General features: G+C 37.6%; 1 protein-coding gene across 3 annotated transcripts in view; it reads right to left on the reverse strand.

The window, feature by feature from the left end:
• Positions 1-306: 306 nt before the first annotated feature.
• Positions 307-18,046, reverse strand: part of VPS13C (vacuolar protein sorting 13 homolog C) — a 75,842-nt gene continuing 58,102 nt past the window's right edge. Inside the window, exons 70-85 of one of the 3 annotated variants that reach the window (XM_058033775.1) lie at positions 16,762-16,843; positions 16,602-16,671; positions 16,040-16,151; positions 15,605-15,718; positions 15,033-15,169; positions 14,682-14,763; positions 14,355-14,468; positions 14,024-14,099; positions 13,284-13,447; positions 12,411-12,456; positions 11,264-11,387; positions 10,506-10,620; positions 4,738-4,829; positions 3,634-3,757; positions 3,287-3,373; positions 307-1,943 (exon numbers count right to left, since the gene is read on the reverse strand). In XM_058033775.1, the coding sequence (XP_057889758.1) occupies positions 1,854-1,943; positions 3,287-3,373; positions 3,634-3,757; positions 4,738-4,829; positions 10,506-10,620; positions 11,264-11,387; positions 12,411-12,456; positions 13,284-13,447; positions 14,024-14,099; positions 14,355-14,468; positions 14,682-14,763; positions 15,033-15,169; positions 15,605-15,718; positions 16,040-16,151; positions 16,602-16,671; positions 16,762-16,843 (1,629 nt within the window). In that variant the 3' untranslated portion in view covers positions 307-1,853. Of the gene's footprint in view, positions 1,944-3,286; positions 3,374-3,633; positions 3,758-4,737; positions 9,731-10,505; positions 10,621-11,263; positions 11,388-12,410; positions 12,457-13,283; positions 13,448-14,023; positions 14,100-14,354; positions 14,469-14,681; positions 14,764-15,032; positions 15,170-15,604; positions 15,719-16,039; positions 16,152-16,601; positions 16,672-16,761; positions 16,844-18,046 lie in introns of those variants that run through there. The other 2 variants (XR_009115215.1, XM_058033776.1) reach the window with 2 other exon arrangements.

The following is an 18,046-nucleotide window of genomic DNA, read 5'->3' on the forward strand; positions in this document are numbered from 1 at the left end:
AAGGGAATCAAGCAGAAGACTGGAGTCAGTAAGGTGTCTTCAGAACTGCTTTAAGCTCCAATTCACCTAAAAGCAGGCACATGATACTATCTGAACATGCACTAAGTGACATCTATTTTCAAGTACGAATTAAAAGGCAGTACTCATCCAACTGTCCCTAAATGTCAGAACACAAGATGCAGAAACTGCTGAGCTGTAGAAAGCTCTTTTGCAGTACCTTTGTACTCTGATGGATTTCTTAGTGTCAGTGACATGAGGCAAACCAAAGCACTTGAGAAGAAACAAAACTTTAAATCATAGCACAAATACTTGCATATAAAACTTTATTGTCTTTTTTTTAAAAACATGAACTTGATATACATACAAGCTGGATAGCTCTTTTCTTTATTGTTGAGCAGAGCTTTCTAGAAAACAGACAATAGCAAGAATTAAAGCTGTACCACATTTTTCCCCTTGTAGCAAAATGGATTAATAGCCATGTGCATACAACAACAATCAAATCATGTGTGCAATGCTCTCTGCAAATTCTGTGTTTGGCAGCACACAAATATCTTAAACTTTCTAACTTTGGTGAGCTCATAGGTACAGGTAAAGAGTGCATTTATTCAATGATTCAATGCACCAGCCCTTAAGTGTAGAGTTTAAAAATCCAGGCCTGGTGCACTGTATGGATCTATAGAAAAATACTGTCATTTTAATTCATCAAGTTTGTATCTACAGCTGTTATCTAGCACAAAAGAGAAGTAAGAAATAGAAAAATATTGTTTCCAAGAAAAGGAAATTAGGAAGGTCAAATTTTCATGAGTTTTTGCAAGGACACTGATTTTCTGATCCAACAGCAACAGCTCCCAGTTCCCTGATCACTGACCTCAAATTTGTTTGCTCCTCTAGTCCTGACTCAGTTACCTATGGATGGGCCTCCTGGTAAGAATGGAACTTGTCTCAAGGAAGTTCATGGGGTTATTCATACTATTTGTGTTTACCTGTTGTGTTAAACTGAATGCTGACAGCCTTCAGGAGGAGAAACTGCCACAAAAAGGTTGCATCAGAAGTGAGTTCTAACTCAGTGAGATGGCATTCTTCCAGTGGAGCAACTGTACACTGAAATATGGACAGCTAATTTCTCAGATTTAAGTTTTTGACATCCAATGCTAAACCCAGTGTGCTGTTCCTCCTGGAGAGTTCCTTAGGCTACAGTGACACAACCAAAACCATAAACAGGCACATGACAGGTGAATAATATTTTCCATTTTTAAAGTGCAGATTTTCATTTACAATGTGACAACATTTCAAAGTAAACATTTCCAGACAACCATAGCCTATTTCTTTCATATACAGAAATTATTACATTGCTTCTATGCAGTATTTTCTAATACTAAACATTCAGAGATGAAATTATATTAGCTAAATTGTGTAGAGTCATTTAAGGAGAATGTTGTCTAAAATAGAGTTCTTAATTTGTTTCAATCACTAACAGAAGTGCTCCATCTGAAAAAACACCACAACCACTACCACTGGTCTGTAAACCATAACCTTAGAGTGCAAATAAGGTAACCATTTCATTTTAAAATCTCTGACATTAAAAGGACAGAAAATAATATTTCAGAGTGGGAAAACATTTTATCAAAAAAAAAGAATTTTTAAACTGAAATGCATGTTTTAGAAACCCATTCCTCCAAATTATGCATAACTTCTAAAACTGAAGTGTTAATGGCTGCTGACTTTGAAAGAAGACCTCAGATATTCTATTTTTACTTTTTGCCCCAAGTTTCCATGTTGCTTCTAATCAATTTTAGGCAGAAAATTGCATACCAAGTGTCAAACCCGACAAATCCTGGCTATCAAGACTGCATTTAAGGTTTCCTCCACTTTAAGGATGCTCTCTTCACCAGCTTCTCCTGTTTTCGTGTTGCCAGGGCGTCCTGAATGGCACCACAAACCCTCTGCAAAACAACACAGAGAGAGCAAACAACAATGAAAGCAGGTAGCACTTTTCTTCCATAAGATGTCACTAAAAAATAATTCAACAAAGATGTAAACCCACATACGCACAGGCTGGTCTAATTTAGGTACTTAACTCCTGATTCATATGCACAATATTCAAGTGATGAACAGAAATCCACAAAAAGTAAATGGGCAGTGTTGCAGGTGAGAGCAGAAAAATAGATTTTTAATGTATAGGTACCAGCATAAACATTAGCAAAGCAAAATGCAGTTAGGAAATAATCCCAAAAAAGGTAATTAAACACAAGGAAGTCTCCTTCTAGTGTGACCTGTGCGTTCTGTGCTCCAGCTTTGGCCATGCCACTAAGACACAGAGAAACTAAAAGGATTTCAATTACTTAATGCCAAGTGTGATTTGGACAATATGCTGGAAGAGAAAGCTGAAGGAACACTTTTAGACAAGACACAGTGAAGAACTAACTTAGACTCTTCCAGTATATAAAGTGCCTCAAAATTATAGCAATTTTTTTCCTTCCCAGTCTAACCCATTATTTTAGGAGGCTCAATCAATTTAATAGCAGCAATTTGGCCCTGGTTCTGATTCCATCTGCTGACTTGCCATTTACTGCAGCTACAATTTCAAGCATGCTCCCAAGACACTGTGGACCTAATTGATTTCACATTTGGTATCAGAACACCTCCTCTCTCATAACCTGGTACAACATCACAGTCACACACATGGTTTCCTAGGTAAATTTTTCTATTCTTGAAGTACCCTGGAATTTCCCCAAACTGATGGATCACCTTAGGTAAGTCAACTACAAGATCCAACCATCCACAGAACAAAGGCTCACAAAACACTCCAGCCTCCCTGGCACTAACAGGAACATTTAGAGATAAATGGTAGAAAAAATATGTGTGGGGACAGAGGGGGGAGGAATCTAAATAAGCCTGTGCATACAAGGTCCACTTGCACTGGCTTAGGTGATCTTGAAATAATGAGGAGCTATGTGGAACCCTACAGACTATAGGGAATTTATTACAACCTAGTACTTTAGATATTGGAATTATTTTCCTTTAATGAGCTTTAACATACAGACCCTAAGACTATGTAGCTTCAACATTAAATTATTGTTGCATAAACTCTCCTGAATGCTTTGGACTATCTGGTCTCATCATACTCTTGGTAAAGCATATTTTTCAACACAAAATTATGGTAAATGATCCTCAGGCACAGCAGCCTATTCTCTAACAAGCCTTTGGACATTACCATCTTTTCACATGCTGAGTGTTAACAATATTATAAGAAAAGAAGATTAAATTTAAAAAGAAAAGAATATACCCTTGCTGTAGCTTCATCCCAAAGCTGAACAGTCTTTACACATTCATAACCTGCACTGTCTCTTCTTTGGAACATGTTTTGTTCTTCCTGCAGAGGGGAACAAAAATGTGCTTCAGATAACTCACAAAACAAGAATGCAGAATCTCATACATAAATGGTTTGAATGCCAACTTCAGGTGAAATTTCAACATGGTCTCTGTCCAACCCAACTGTAATACTTTCAAGAAACTTTCAGCAAATCCCGTCACAGAGTCTCTTAGTTAGCAGTTAGAACCATAAATAAGCTAAAAGCATGTATGGACCTCTAGTGAATATTAAATACAAAAAAATTTACATGCTATTCTTACCCAAACAGTAATTTTTAAAACATTTGCTTCATAGGAGGGATAACATGTGAATTCTTCAAATAAGTAATCCCACTCCGTTGTTAAATGGCCTAAGATTTCCACTTCTTTCACATATATCACCCTCCTGTTCAAGAAAAAAAGGAGTTCATACTCAATTTCTCCCTCGGATTACAAGTTTACTAGAAAAACTAAACAAAATGAAAGCATTTGTTGAAGAAGGCATTTTCTGTGCAGATTACAAGTATCCACTCAGCCACAGTGCACCCTTATTTCCTTAATGCATTCTGAGACAATCACTTGGTGTTTAAAAGCCACAGATGATCCAAGACATCACACACCATGAGCAGGCCAAGGACTGGGCTAAGGAGAGAAGTGCACATTTAGCTAAGGCTGCAAACAACTAAACTGCCCAATTATCATCCATGGCCTTGAAATCTCATCCATCTGCAGCCTGAATTCTGAGCTGGGCTGGTCATTATCAAAAAAACCACACTGGGAAACCTCCATGGTCTTATTATGGATGAGCCTCTCTCATACATTCAGGCAAGGTGCAAACTGGTGACCTGTGGGTTGTGGAGATCATAATCCTTTTCATTATCTAAGCATATTTAGAAAGTTTTGAGTCCTCAAATTCAGCACTGCCAATATCTTGAATTCTAAAACCTGTCAGATTATTAAATAATAATTTTCATGCTGGTACAAAGACTTAAGACTTCATTTAGAATATTCTTTAATTAACAATATGATAAACCAAGCTTACCAAATGGTTAGCTTGACTGCAAACACTTATAACAAGCTAAGTTGAAAAATCAAAAATGAAGAGGGGAAAAAAAGACTATTTTCCCCCCACTATGATAAAAGGATCACTGATCTCAGAGTAAACCATCTTCCCAAATTAGTATCCAGCACTGACATCACAACTAAATCACACTGTCCATTAAGGAAACAAAATTAAATATTTAAAAAAAAATCAAAAAGAAAATGGAGAAGGAAAATATATGCAGAATATATGCAGAAAAGAGCAATCAGTTTAGACTTAGCCAGATGTCTAATCCCCAAGCTGAAATCATCTCAAGCCCTTAGAAAGCACACAAAATTCAATACCTGTTGGTAACAATAAGATTTGCTCTTCTGCCTCTTGGAATTGGACAGTGGTATCGATAAACCTCTTTTTCCAGCTTCCTGATGTGCAACTTCTGAAACAGAAACAGAAAATAATTCTGGGGCTGAACAGAAACAAACAAACAAACAAAAAACCCAAAGAAAAACCAAAAAAATCAAATTAAAAAAAAAACACACAAAACACTAAACACCAAAAACCACAAATCAAATTGGTGTCTTGAATTGAAAAGCCTTCTGAAAAGTTACCTCATTGTTAGTTCTTTAAAGGGAGGTTCTCACAGTGCTCTCAGTCCTGAAGCTGAGTCACTGAGAAGTCTGATCCATTCCACTCAAAGGTAGAACACTGACACTGCTGTATCAGACTATTTCTTCAGCTTTGATTTCCTTTCTGTGCTAGCAATTGTTTAATAATGTTCATGATGCTACAGCCCATGCTGTAGGCTTCATTCAAGAGTGAAAATCCTGCAAAGGTCATGCATTTTTATAAGGCACATGACTCAGACCCTCAGAAACAAACTCTCAAGATACAAATGCTCAATACACCTCAAAATCAGATTTCTGAACTGAGCAGATATGACCACTCAATACCCAAAATGAAAGTGCAGATTAAATCACTCATCACATTTTGATTAGACAACCACAACTCAAGTGACAACCTACAAACACAGAAAAAGTTTTGAAATAAAAGTACTGAAGGATAGGATCCTATGATACTCCTAGGGCTTTTTTGGCACTTATTCATTGAGGTTTTTTTCAGATTTCCCATTCTGTACATACTCTTTGACTAAAGTAAAATGTTTTCTAGAGCATGTCACCAGGATTACAATATTCCATCACCAACACAGACAGCACAGAACACAGGCTCACAGTCACCCCCATACCAAGCTTCCAATAACACTGGATTAAACACAAGCAAGACTCACAGAGTGATACCTGAGCATGTTTGTGGGAAAGGAATACAAATCAAAACATCATGCAGGAAAAGATTAAAGCACGAAATTAATAACATGCTACTAGTGGGAACCTAGCCTCAAAGTCAGTATGACAACAAATCTATATCAACTACTGGTTTTCCTAATATGCAGTAAGTCTTTTAAAAAATACACTGAAAAATAGTGTTTAATTAGGAAAAAGTAGCCAGACAATTATATAAGTATGAAGTCAATGTACATTGACTTTATTCAATACCCTACAAGGTCAATAGCACCCTCCAGGTCAATACAAGCACCTTTTTTATAATATAAACTGTTTTAAGGGAAAATGGGCAGCTCCTGTGTAGAAAAATGGGGAAACAGAAGGAAGAATGCCTGGATACAGAATGCAAATACTTCAGATCAACTTCTAGCAAATGGGTGCCCCAAAATTGGTTTGATATTCTTCAGAGCAAAGTAGGACGACTTTCAGTTCATTTTACAGCTGTTACTGTGGAATTCAGCCTCTCCAACAGTAAATTCCTCAAGGTCTCATTCCTCAAGTTTCTGACTAACTAGTAACAATAACCTAAAGAGGAAGGACTAAGAATTCAGTAGGTTTTCAGTTACTTCTTGTAAATAGCCATTTCTTTTTTATTTCCTTAGATGGACCCAAAAACCAATGAGATGACAACAGAGGCTGCACTTGACTCCACATTTGTCTGACTGTGATTAACAGGTTTCATTCTATGCAGTTTCAGTAACCAAAATTGAAAGATCAGCTTACATAAGAATCAATTAAAAGAACATTTGAATTTTTTTATTTGCATTTTATTTTCATATATTCAAAAGTTCAACAAATATCTTAAAGCATCATCATACATCACAACTGACTCCAAAAAATCCTTTAATCTCAAAAGCTGATGAATATTCAAGAGCTGAAATCAACAGCATAGTGTTTTCCTAGACTTGATCTCTAGTGATGTTATGTTTTGAAACACATTTTAATCCAGCATTTTTTAGTAAGCAAAACCATAGGGTCAACCAACATCTTCTATAAAAAATATCCCTTTCTGACCATCTTAAAAATTTCTGAAACTGTACAGTGTAGATATGAAAGGAAAAAAAGATGCCAGAAAAACTGCTTATCTCAAAGCCTCTTCAAAACATTAGAAGAAACATGGCAGCATATGACTAAAATGAAAATATGAACTCACATTTTATACCTGAACCTTAGCTGTTTCAAAAACAAGTAAAAAATTTAAGAAATAGAAAAACCACCACCATGTGAGGACTGTAATTCAAAGGCTGCAATCCATATTCTGAATCCTTTTGTTGAATATGAAGAAATTAGACATGCCACATATTTAAACAGATTTATTCATAAGCATATTTCTCTATTCAAACTCAAAGCTTTGGAGAGAAAGCCTGTTTCTCATAACTTCAGAAACAATCCCAATAGTATTTTTAGATTTTACATGCAATATGTTACCAAAGTAAGAGCTCCCACTGAGGCCTGTGCTGAAAAGATGCTGTGTTTGTGAGCTATTCTCAATACACCTGATAGATGCCAGCACAATGGTGGTGGCATTATGTAAAAAGGAGCTTGCACTTGATGTAAATTACTCCATGATCTGCACACTCTTAAAATTTAGACATCTTAATCAAAAGCTGTTATTTTTATGAGCATACTACAGCACTCTGAAGAAGTTAACTCATTCTTACTTTACATGGAAATGAAAGAAGCAATGCAGATTTACACAGCAGAACAGTGAGTCAAGCAGAAATAGAATCTGCAGTTTCCAGCATAGTCTATGCTCTGCCACACAACACTGCCTCACCACCCTGCCTCAATTATTCATGAGGTGTTCTGCATTCTTTATAAAGCTCCTGCTTTAACTGGGATGTGAAACAAAGTAATGCCACGGGCATTGAATAATGCATGAGTGACATCATGGCAGCCCCGAGGAGCTGGGCCAGCACAGCCCTGCCAGCACAGGCACAGCCCCACCACACCACGGGCTCCCAGCACCTGCTCCTGCAAAGCTCAGCTCCAACACTGCTCACACCATGACTGGAACTCCTGAGAAGTGATTCCTTGGAAAACAATTCTGCTAGAGCTGCCCCATTTGCCCTCTGAGTTCTGCTGTGCATTTCTGAGTAGCAAAGCCATGGTGTGCTGCCCATGGGCTGAGGCACAGCCTGCTCACATCACATCTCACTCCCAGCTTTGGGACCAACTGAGCACATCCCTACACACCCCACAGACATCACATCCAGCACTTCTGGGACAAGGAACTGCAGAAACAACTTTACACAACTCAACTCATCCACTTCACCCTCAGTTTGCACCAAAACCCTCACTTTCCTGTTAAAACCTACATTTTGCTCCTCTAAGACAAGCTCTAATGCCTACATTTCACACAAAAGTAATTAAGTAAAACATTTTTCCATCCAATCACTGGATGGTACTGAGGCATGTGATCCTTAAGGTAACCTTACAAGGTTTCCACCCCATGAGTTTATATTTATTTTAAAAGGACATATGCACTGAATGTAGTTAAAGTAGATGAGAAGGTGTGGGTCCTGGTTGAACTACTTCTAATATAGGATCAAAACCGGATCCAAAAATAAGCAGCACTTGTACCTATTGTGATTAAATTTGTAAACGCACATAGGACTGACTCTTATTTTTTCATTAAATATCCAATTTCATGTAAAGACACTGTCCTGTCTTGCTTTACATTGCTTGCTAGCTTACATTAGAAAACAAAGCCTTCCCAACACTGACCTCTAGCACGAAAACCAAGAACAGTTAATTACACCTCTCCTGTATTCCATTAAGTGACTTGCTGAAAGAAACCAATTGTATTTAGTGAACTGTACAGAGGATCTATTCCTGGTTTGTATTCTGCTCCAATCTACACCTCTTAAGAAAGTACAAATACCAGATGTGGAGGACCATCTGGCATAATATCAAATTTTCCGTGTTGACTGTGCCATCTTTTCCTTTTTGCCAGATATAAAAAACATAGGGAGAAAAAAAAAAACAAACCAAAACATTCAAGAAGAAAAAATTTGGCCTGCTTAGTATATCACAACTTAATCTCATTTAATCCTCTAAAAAAACTCACTAAATGTTCTTTTGAATTATTTTAAATTGACCATTACATTCTAAAAGGCATTGCCAGCAAAAATGCTTCTGTTCAACATATTTTCACATATAATAGGCAAAAAATTTGCTCTGACAACAGCTTAAGCTTAGCTTGCTAATTTCTAAAATGTATTAGTAATGAAGTTTATGGCATTGCTTAGTATAGAAACACATGTATACTTATTTATATATGTGTGTGTGTGTAGATTCCTGTTAACAGCTGACAGTTTATACTTATTTTTTATGTTGAAGAGCAAAGCCCCTGAAGATTCTGTGACTAAAAGCTAGAGAGAACTAAGCTAGCTGTATGTTTAACTGAGCAAATTCATAAAGAACCAGCAGTAGTAACTTGAAGGCAGAGTGGGTCAGCAGATGTGTAGCTGTCAGGGTTATGGCACAGCACAGAAACCACAAGTACAGGTTTTCTCAGCACTTCTATAAAAAACTTGAAATTACAAACACTTTCCCAGAATTAAATTCCATTCTCTATCACTATTTTAAATTTTGCTCAAGATCTGCTCTGCCCTTCTGTCCACAGCTCCACCTCTGGAGAGCACCAATAAATAAATAAATTCAGGATCTAACCTACCGTGATCCTTTTTTCCAAGTGCCTTCTGTTGTTGCCATTCATAAGGAGCTAAGCATCCTCAGAAAAATAAATATACAGGAAACAAACCCTCCCTGTCTCTCCCATCTAATCTTACTGAAGATCGTTATTCAAGTTTGTTTTCTGAGCCTGGACAACATCAAACACCGTTTTATTCAACTGCTACACAGAAAAGATTGAGAAGGGGAGAGGACATGGTAAATGCAATCATGCCCTTGATCTAAATACTTAAGGCAGATGAAAAACCATGAGAGAAACAGACAAGAAATATGGAAAATGTTTACTCCATTATTCCAGTTCTTGCTGCATGCCAGGAGAGAAGGAGAAAGAAAATAAATGTTAGAAATAGAACAGGGAATAAGGATTAAAAGACCATGTACAAGCAACTAGCAAATATCCAAGTTAATGCAGACAGTTATTTTACTCCAACTTTTTAGCAACAGAAAAAGCATTTAAAGGTAAGTATTAAGAACACAAAGTCTAAAATACAAATTAACTGATTCTGACTGTCAAGAACTTGAAAACTCATGTTGTTCATCTCCCATATGTTAGGCACATCCACATGAGAAAGCAGGCTAAATGTCCACACAGTGCCTGTAGCTATGACAGATTGCTATTATGAACAACATAAGGAAAAACCAAACAGCAGTGGTATGAAAATTCATGCAGTTTTTTTAATTGCTGATACAACCAAACAATTCAAGGTCTATTGCTTAGTTGCTTAGTCTGTAAACCAACCTTAGCTTTATTATAAAGACAAAAATCTGGATCTATCAAAATGGAGGGGTTTTCACATCTTTAAATCTTAATCCTTATGTAATTTTTCATCCTACTACCTCCTTCCAGTGTATGAGAAGTGAACATAAAATGGAGAAGACCACAGAACAGCAATGCTGCAGCTTCCATTTTGCATTCAGCTTACTCCAAGCACTGGGTCTTCCCTGCTATCCAGGCTTGCTTTATGAAATTGGCTGGGGCAAATTTTTACTTCAGATCATGACTGCTACAGATTAATCCTTTATGGAGCCCTAAAATTCTCTAAAGAGAATTTTAACTGTGTTTACAATGCAGAACATACCTCAAATAAATCATAGCCCTCAGCTTCCACCCTGTTGTAGGGCCGGATGATGCCATCCTCACGGATGAGACGTGGGGGACGCAGATTTGACACTTCCTCAGTTGACTCTGCCACCCTGCCACAGACAGTGCAACATGATTCTGGTAAGCTTAATACAAGTCTGAGTTTCACCAGTACATCTTTAGAAGTCAGCCTTTCACTTGCCACACATCCCACTTACAGATCCTGGGTACCCTGCAGATGTAAATAGTAAAGACAGACTGCTAATAATAAATCAAAAGTAGCACTAGTCAATTAAACAGCTACAGAATAAGCTGGAGAAGTTGATTCCCAAATGCAGATAACTTACTAAGGGTTCTCAAGTTGATTAAAATACAAGAAGGCCCTGATGGGCACTGCTAACCAAATTTCAGACTGGGAAGTTTTACTCTGAAAATTTCAGTGGTCTGTTTTTCACAGTAAATTTAACAGACGTTTCTCCTCAGTGGAAGGAGCAAAATGAAAAAATGGATTAGTTACTGTCTGCCTGAACTACCACAGTGATTAGTTACTGCCTACCTGAGCTACCACAGAGCAGCACGTTCTCTGAAGCAGCAATTTCCTCGTCATCACAAAATAGATTTGTTACAGGCCACTGGACACTCCTCAACCTCACATATCATTCTGATTTTTGTATTTACAAATAGTTGTGTGGCACTACTGGAGCACTTTGCCACCTGGTATCCACCATAGGAGGAGAACTTCCCCTTGCACTGTACCTTTGAATTCCCTGGAAGGTACTGCTTGCCATATCCACAATGCCTCCTGTTGGCCGGGCTACCACTCCTACCAGCCCCTTCCCAATGCCTTTAAAGAATCCAGCTGCACCTTCTTTTTTAGCCCCTTGGAAAGAATAGAAACAGAAAAATACATGTTTTCATGACCTACTTAATCACAGAATTAAACCATTATTGCTACAGGGGAGCTGTTTTGTGTTGGAAACAGCCCACAGGCAGTGATTGCAGAGTCCTATTGTACAAAGAGCTGTCTGTGGAAAGTCACCCACTGCCTCCTGGTCTGCCCAGACACATCTCTGTCCACTTAACACCTCACCAGCCTCTGAAGGGCCCAGAATTGAGATGTTATCAAGATTCTCCTTCTCACACTTTCCATCTGGACTATAGGCCAATAGACAAGTTTTTTCTAGGTTGACAGTAATAACAAAAGTTAATGTTCTGAAGACACTAAGATGCAGAAGTGTGATAGAAGTTAACTATTTCTATCTCAAAATTACATAGTTCTAGTGATATATAACTATGGGAGAACCAAAGGAGTGTTCAGAAAGCAGGTGAGGTCACCCACCCAAGAGACAAGGCCTACATATCTAAGTACTGCACAAAAGCTGTAAAACACCACACAGCTACAGCTGACTCCCAACATTTAAATCACTGCCACATGAAGATTAATAAGAGGCATTTTATCCCAGATATTTTTCATCATCTATCATTTTCATGAAGTAACAGGAACAAATACTGACTTCAGGCACAAAACTAAATTTGTTTTTTAAGATTTGTGACCTTTAGAGCCCCAAAAAACTTTTTCAGCTGGTGATTTTTACTTTGTTATTTATACTATCTTTATTCTGGCTTCAGACAATGAATTGGGTACTACAGCAGGCCTAACAAAATACATCACAGAGATAACCTATTCTTAACCATACAAATGTTTAAAAGGTGGTAAACCCAACAACGGATATAAAGACATTTGAGGAAATCATCATGTAAATTCACATTAGAATAAGAAATATAAAAAATTTTGCTATGCCTTAGCATCACCATACTTGGTTTGCTATTTCTTAACATTACAAAATAAATTGTCAAGTATTGAGAAACCACTTAAGCAGTGCAATGCAGCCTTTGTGCTTACCTTCTACTGGTTTAGTGATGATGCCTGTCACACCTCCAACAACACCCTAAAACAAAGATAATTAAGTTCCCAATAAGAAACTGAAATGCTGTCTGTGGCAGCATTTGACAACTGGGCAATCTATTGTCTCAAATCTTTATTTTAGTAGTTTATAATGTAAAGTTCAGTATCAGAAACACTGTTTGGCTAGGGGTTTTGGCTTTGTTTTTTCTCTTACTTGATATTTTTAAGAAAACTATAACAAAGGCAAAGACTTTAAAGACAGAATTGACTGCAAGGTCAGGTAAGGGCCTGGTGCACCACATGTCACAGCTGACATGGCCACGATGCACAGAGTCTCACCATACAATTTCAGAAAGCTTCAACCCACACAGAGTAACACCTCACCCCTGCAGAAGGCTGCCGGCATCTGCTCCTCTTGCTCTTCAGCCCAACCTCTTACACCCCTGATGTTGATGCACTGCCCTGTGTGCCCTCTGCTCCCTTTGGTGGCTGTCAGTGCCCCTGGGCACTCCCTGGCTCATTGCTGCCAGTGCTGCTCTCAGCTGTGCCCATCCCCAGTTACCACAACCTTGTACCTACAAGCCCTGTTACCTTAATTACCTAACACATTTGTTGAATATGAGTAACCATTTATTTATACAATACACAGCAGAAATTGGTGTTATTTCCCACCCATGATCCTAACTCCAGTTCCTCAGGTGACCAGAAACAGGACCTCAAACACTACAGCTGATGCACTACATGGAATCTCCTATAAACCCACTGCCTGTCTCTTCTGCTTAGTTAATTAACTGACAAAAAAGATCTCAAAATTCCTGCAGGTGATTTTCAAGCAAGCTGCCACATGAAACACTCATCCCCAGACCATACCCTTAACAGGCCTTTTCCTCCTTTGGCCAGGCTCTCCCCAAAGTCCTTTGGCTGCCGACCCATCTCCTCTCTCCTTTTCTGCTGAAATTCCTCATCCAGAGTGATGGCAGCCAAGCCCTTGCCAACAGTGCCAGTGATCCTGGACACCATCCCTGCTGCCCCACCTGAGGGAACACAAAGAAGGAGTTACTGTGCTTTCACATCTTAACAGCAAACAACACACAGCCAGCAAGTTCATAGCAATTTCCCTTCCTATTCAGTTTAGATATGGTGAATTCACACAGAGCCATGCTATCCATGAGAAGATTCCAGAATGTGGTCTGATATCCATACATACAGCAACAGAGAACATTTATAGCACTTTACTGCATGTTACATAGCATAATGGATGAAACAATGTTTTCTCTAATTACTGTCAAGACACAGCTAAAAATCTAAAGTAATTGTAACAGAACACTGCTCAGGCTTTTCCAGACATTTTAGAACCATTAAAATTATGCTTCTTATTTATTCAGAGCATGTTACTAACTTAGTTATATATGCAACGTGATGCAATGCAATGTTATGCAATGTTTCTCACATTGGTTGCTCAGTCTACAAACAGATATTCAGATGGTCTCAGGTAAATTATGTGTGAATGATCTGTACCACAAACACTGGCAACAGTATGACAACCTTAAACACTCACTCACTAGAAAAATAATTTGGGAATTCATCAAAAAAGAACACTATGAACATACCCACTGTGTGCCCAAGAAGACTTCTAACACCAATTACAAAACCTTCAGCAAATTCTTCAGGTCCTTGAACAGCTCCCTAAAAATGAAATTAATAAGGAATAGCAGAAAACCACACAATGATGCATCTGTTTCAAGAAAAACTAGCAATTCCTTTACATTGATGCAAGTAAGGCCATCTGGATAGGTTATTCCTTTGACATTCACATTAAAAAATTACTGCTGCCTGCCTGTTCAGAGTGTGGAGTATAGTGACAATAAACTATAACCCCTACCAGTACATCCTTCAATCAGCCCTTTATAAAGACACAGTTAAAGAATCAGGAACTCCTACCTGGAATGGCTCATAGAAGAAAGCTTCAACTCCCTCAGACAGCCCTCTGATCAAACCAAATGGATTTCCAAGAACATCTAATCCAAGTACAAGAACATACATCTGTTTCAGGAACTAAATGATGAGAGGGAAGAAAAAAGGCAAACAACAAAAGCAGTGTTATGTGCTGTTGTCACACACATCAGAATCCCAGCCTGGTTCATTTTTTAATTTACTACCCAAGTAAGGTATTAGAGTGCCCAACTAAGTGTTCGGTGAAGAAAAATAAAATTTTCTTTAAGACACATACTCAAAATTGTACACAAAGACTTGACTAAACAAGCTTACTTGTTCACTGTAATGCCTAATAACTCTCATCCTCAGTTGGTCTCTCTTGTAGAACTGGTATTTAATTTCAAAGAAAGCAAGTCTGAAAGACAAGTAATGATTCATAAGTTAAAGATATCCTTCCTCATTCAAATACTTCTCTGCTTTCCTTCAGAGAATCCTGAAGACTTGCCTTAAAAAGAATCCCAAACCCCATCTTCTCTCCATTTCTCCCTTTCCCCTAAGGCTGTATAAATTTACACTAGTCAGTCAGCAAGGTTTACCATGGGTCCAATTATTAAGTGTACAGCAGACAAAGTATTAAACAAAAAAACCGCAAACAAACAACCCCAAACAAATGAATTCGCTTACTTGAAAACAACATCATCCACATCTGTTAGAGTAGCTCCAATACTTTTCAACAGCAAATTCAGAGAATGGATAGCTATCATTTCCTCCCCCTTATCCGATGCTTCTCCACCAGCAGCCAGGGACAAACTCAAATGCAACTGTCAAGGCAGAGTTAGTAAAAGAAGACAAATCAAGACCACAGAAAAGCCAAACCAGAGCAGGTCATGTGGTGCACATGTAAACAAATCAGTGATGAAAACTGAGGAAAGCTATCATTTAATCTAGTGATGATTTTTCTTCCCTTGCTCCAAAAAAATCTAACTGCTTCAAGAGACACATTAAGATAATCCCATTAAATTGTATTTTAATACAATTTATGATACATTATCCAGTATTTTATCTGGCTTTCAGCATTATTATACCCATTGATTCTCCCCACTTAGTTATGGTTAAAGGTCTGTTTGTACTCATGAGCAACAGAGAAAGTTTTCCAACAAAGTATTAAATTCTAGAGAATGTAAAATCCCCACTAGAGATTTACTGTAATGAATTAATTGAATGATTTATTAACCAATAATCTCTCTACTGCATACCTTAATTGGAGAAATATGGAAATGTTCAAAGAAGCTGAGCATTGACACATCTGTTAGGGAAGACTCCATCAGCTCAGTGTTAAGTGCATCCAAATCTTGCTGAATTAATTTAGACTGGTTTCAATATTTAAAAGAAAAAAAGGAAGTTAATCTCATTCATATATGTAATACAATTAATCATATTATATCTAAATGTGTTTTCATATATATATAAATAAACAGTAGAAAAAATAATCATAGTTAAATACAGTTAACTAACTACTTAAATATGAGTGCACTAATGAATCCAGGGATAGCAAAGAAAACCCAAACAACCCATAACAGACACAAAATTTCTGGGTGATTTTTCCATTTTATATTATATTGATATTCACTTAAATTCCTCAATCACTTATGGTCCCATTCCAGCAAAAATCTGTTTCTCTCATACATTACCCTTTGTCTTTCAGCTTCTGGGTCTGTAGATGGAGTGAAAAGTTCACTAAGTGCTCCTAAAAATCCTTGATCAATTTTCAGTGCCATTTCCTGGATAAGAACCATGAAGTACCTAGAATGGGAAAGAAAGTGTATACCTGTACAAATTTAACTCAAATGTTACATGCTTAGCCTATACAAGTTAAGTCTTGCTGTGCAAGGTCACACATATTAAGATTTACCCATATATCACACATTAAGATTTACAATTCAAAATATCAACTCTCAATTTATAGTTAGAAGTGCCTACTGGCCAGCACTGCAAAACAAACAGACACACAACTCTGATACTGTAGTACAAGAAAGAAATAATTTTGATTACTAAAGGCTTTGCATAACAGTCCCTTCACATGGTCAGTCCTCATTTAAGTTCCTTTTTGAATTTTTTTTTTTATTGGAGACATCTAAAAACTCAATCTGAAGTCAAAAGTGGTTTAGATAGGAGAACAAACTTAAGAACAAAGTTCCCTTCTAAAATATATCACATCTCTAAAATTAAATTACAATTCACTGTTACACTCACTTGAATTGCAGGACTTGGCTGTATTCATTGAATCTAGTGATGATGCTGATGTCAATGAAGGGTTTTGGTTCTAAAGAGAAAAAAAACACTCAAAAATAAATTGTCAAGCTCCTACTTTCAAGGCTGAATAAATCTGATATTACTATAGGCTTTCTCTTACCTGAATCCAAAGCAATGGACTTGGGAGGGGCTACAGGGTGAAATACAACAGGAAACATCGATCCTGGTAACTGATTATCAACCTAAAAAATTATTGCATAATTACAGGAATATTTTAGTGACATGATAATCAAACAGTTTTAATTTCAGAAGGTTTGAGTAACTTGTTTATAAATTGTGTTCAAGAGGAATGCCCTACTTATTAGGGTGGAAGGAGGAAAGAGCAAAAGGATTACTCTGGTACCATTGTGGAATGTTACTCATTCAGTTATAAAAGGTCAGATGGTTCCAAGTGCTGCACAAGGGACGCTTAGAGATGTTCACACCCACAAAGACTCCCTTACAAGGTCTGCAGCTGATGGCAAACACTGACTGTATAGTGAAAACCACCTTCAGGCAAAAGTAAAAACAAAATGAAAGATAAAAGGAAAGAGCAAACTTCCCACCAGCTGGACAGAAAAAGCACCAGGGCCCTCAGAGAAGGGCAGCAAATGGAGATGAAGATGGCAATGATGATCACTCAACATCATCTCCCTCTAGCTCTGAACACTTCTTGCCAGTACCTGCTAAAGTGCTCTACTGGCAAATTTAGCAACACTATTAGTACTGACAGGACTATGCTGACCTGCTGCAAGTGTTGCACATTAATTCAGTGTTAATATTACATGTAGATACATTACTGCATACTATTTGAGCATATTTAAATGCCTGCTCTATACTTCCCATTAGACAGGCAGTTTTTGTACTAAGGTCTCTAAACTCTTAGATATATTCTGTAAAATAATGTTACACTTCTGTGTAAAAACTACAGTAAAATTTTGAAAAAGGTTGAGGTCTGTTTTAAAACACCAAAACACAGCTCTTTAGAAATAAACTCTCCACCATAGCACCCTGCTGTACATTAGCACACAGTTATGTGGAATTCTTCCCACACTACTTCAAAATCCTGGGATGACAATTCTGCAATACTTTCCCATCACAGCACCCCTGCTACTCTGATGTAGGGAGACAGGCACCACATGCATATGGATTTCAAGATATTTCTTTGTGGAATTCACATTCTCTGAAAAAATTCCTTCACCCAGGGTTTTTCTCCTGGGAAGCTGAAAGGCAGCGAGAGGCCTCAGAGAAAAGGAAAACAATTCTTATCTCATTTGGTTCTCCTGTGTTGTGCTCATATGTGGAATGTGTTCGGAGATTGTTTACCCACAGGTGATTGTTTCATTGCATTCTGCTGTGAGTTGTTTTCACTCATTAGCCAGTTGGGGACAGTGTCAGGACTCTTG

This window comes from Melospiza georgiana, chromosome 13 (genome assembly GCF_028018845.1).
Source record: "Melospiza georgiana isolate bMelGeo1 chromosome 13, bMelGeo1.pri, whole genome shotgun sequence".
Lineage (NCBI taxonomy): Eukaryota > Metazoa > Chordata > Aves > Passeriformes > Passerellidae > Melospiza > Melospiza georgiana.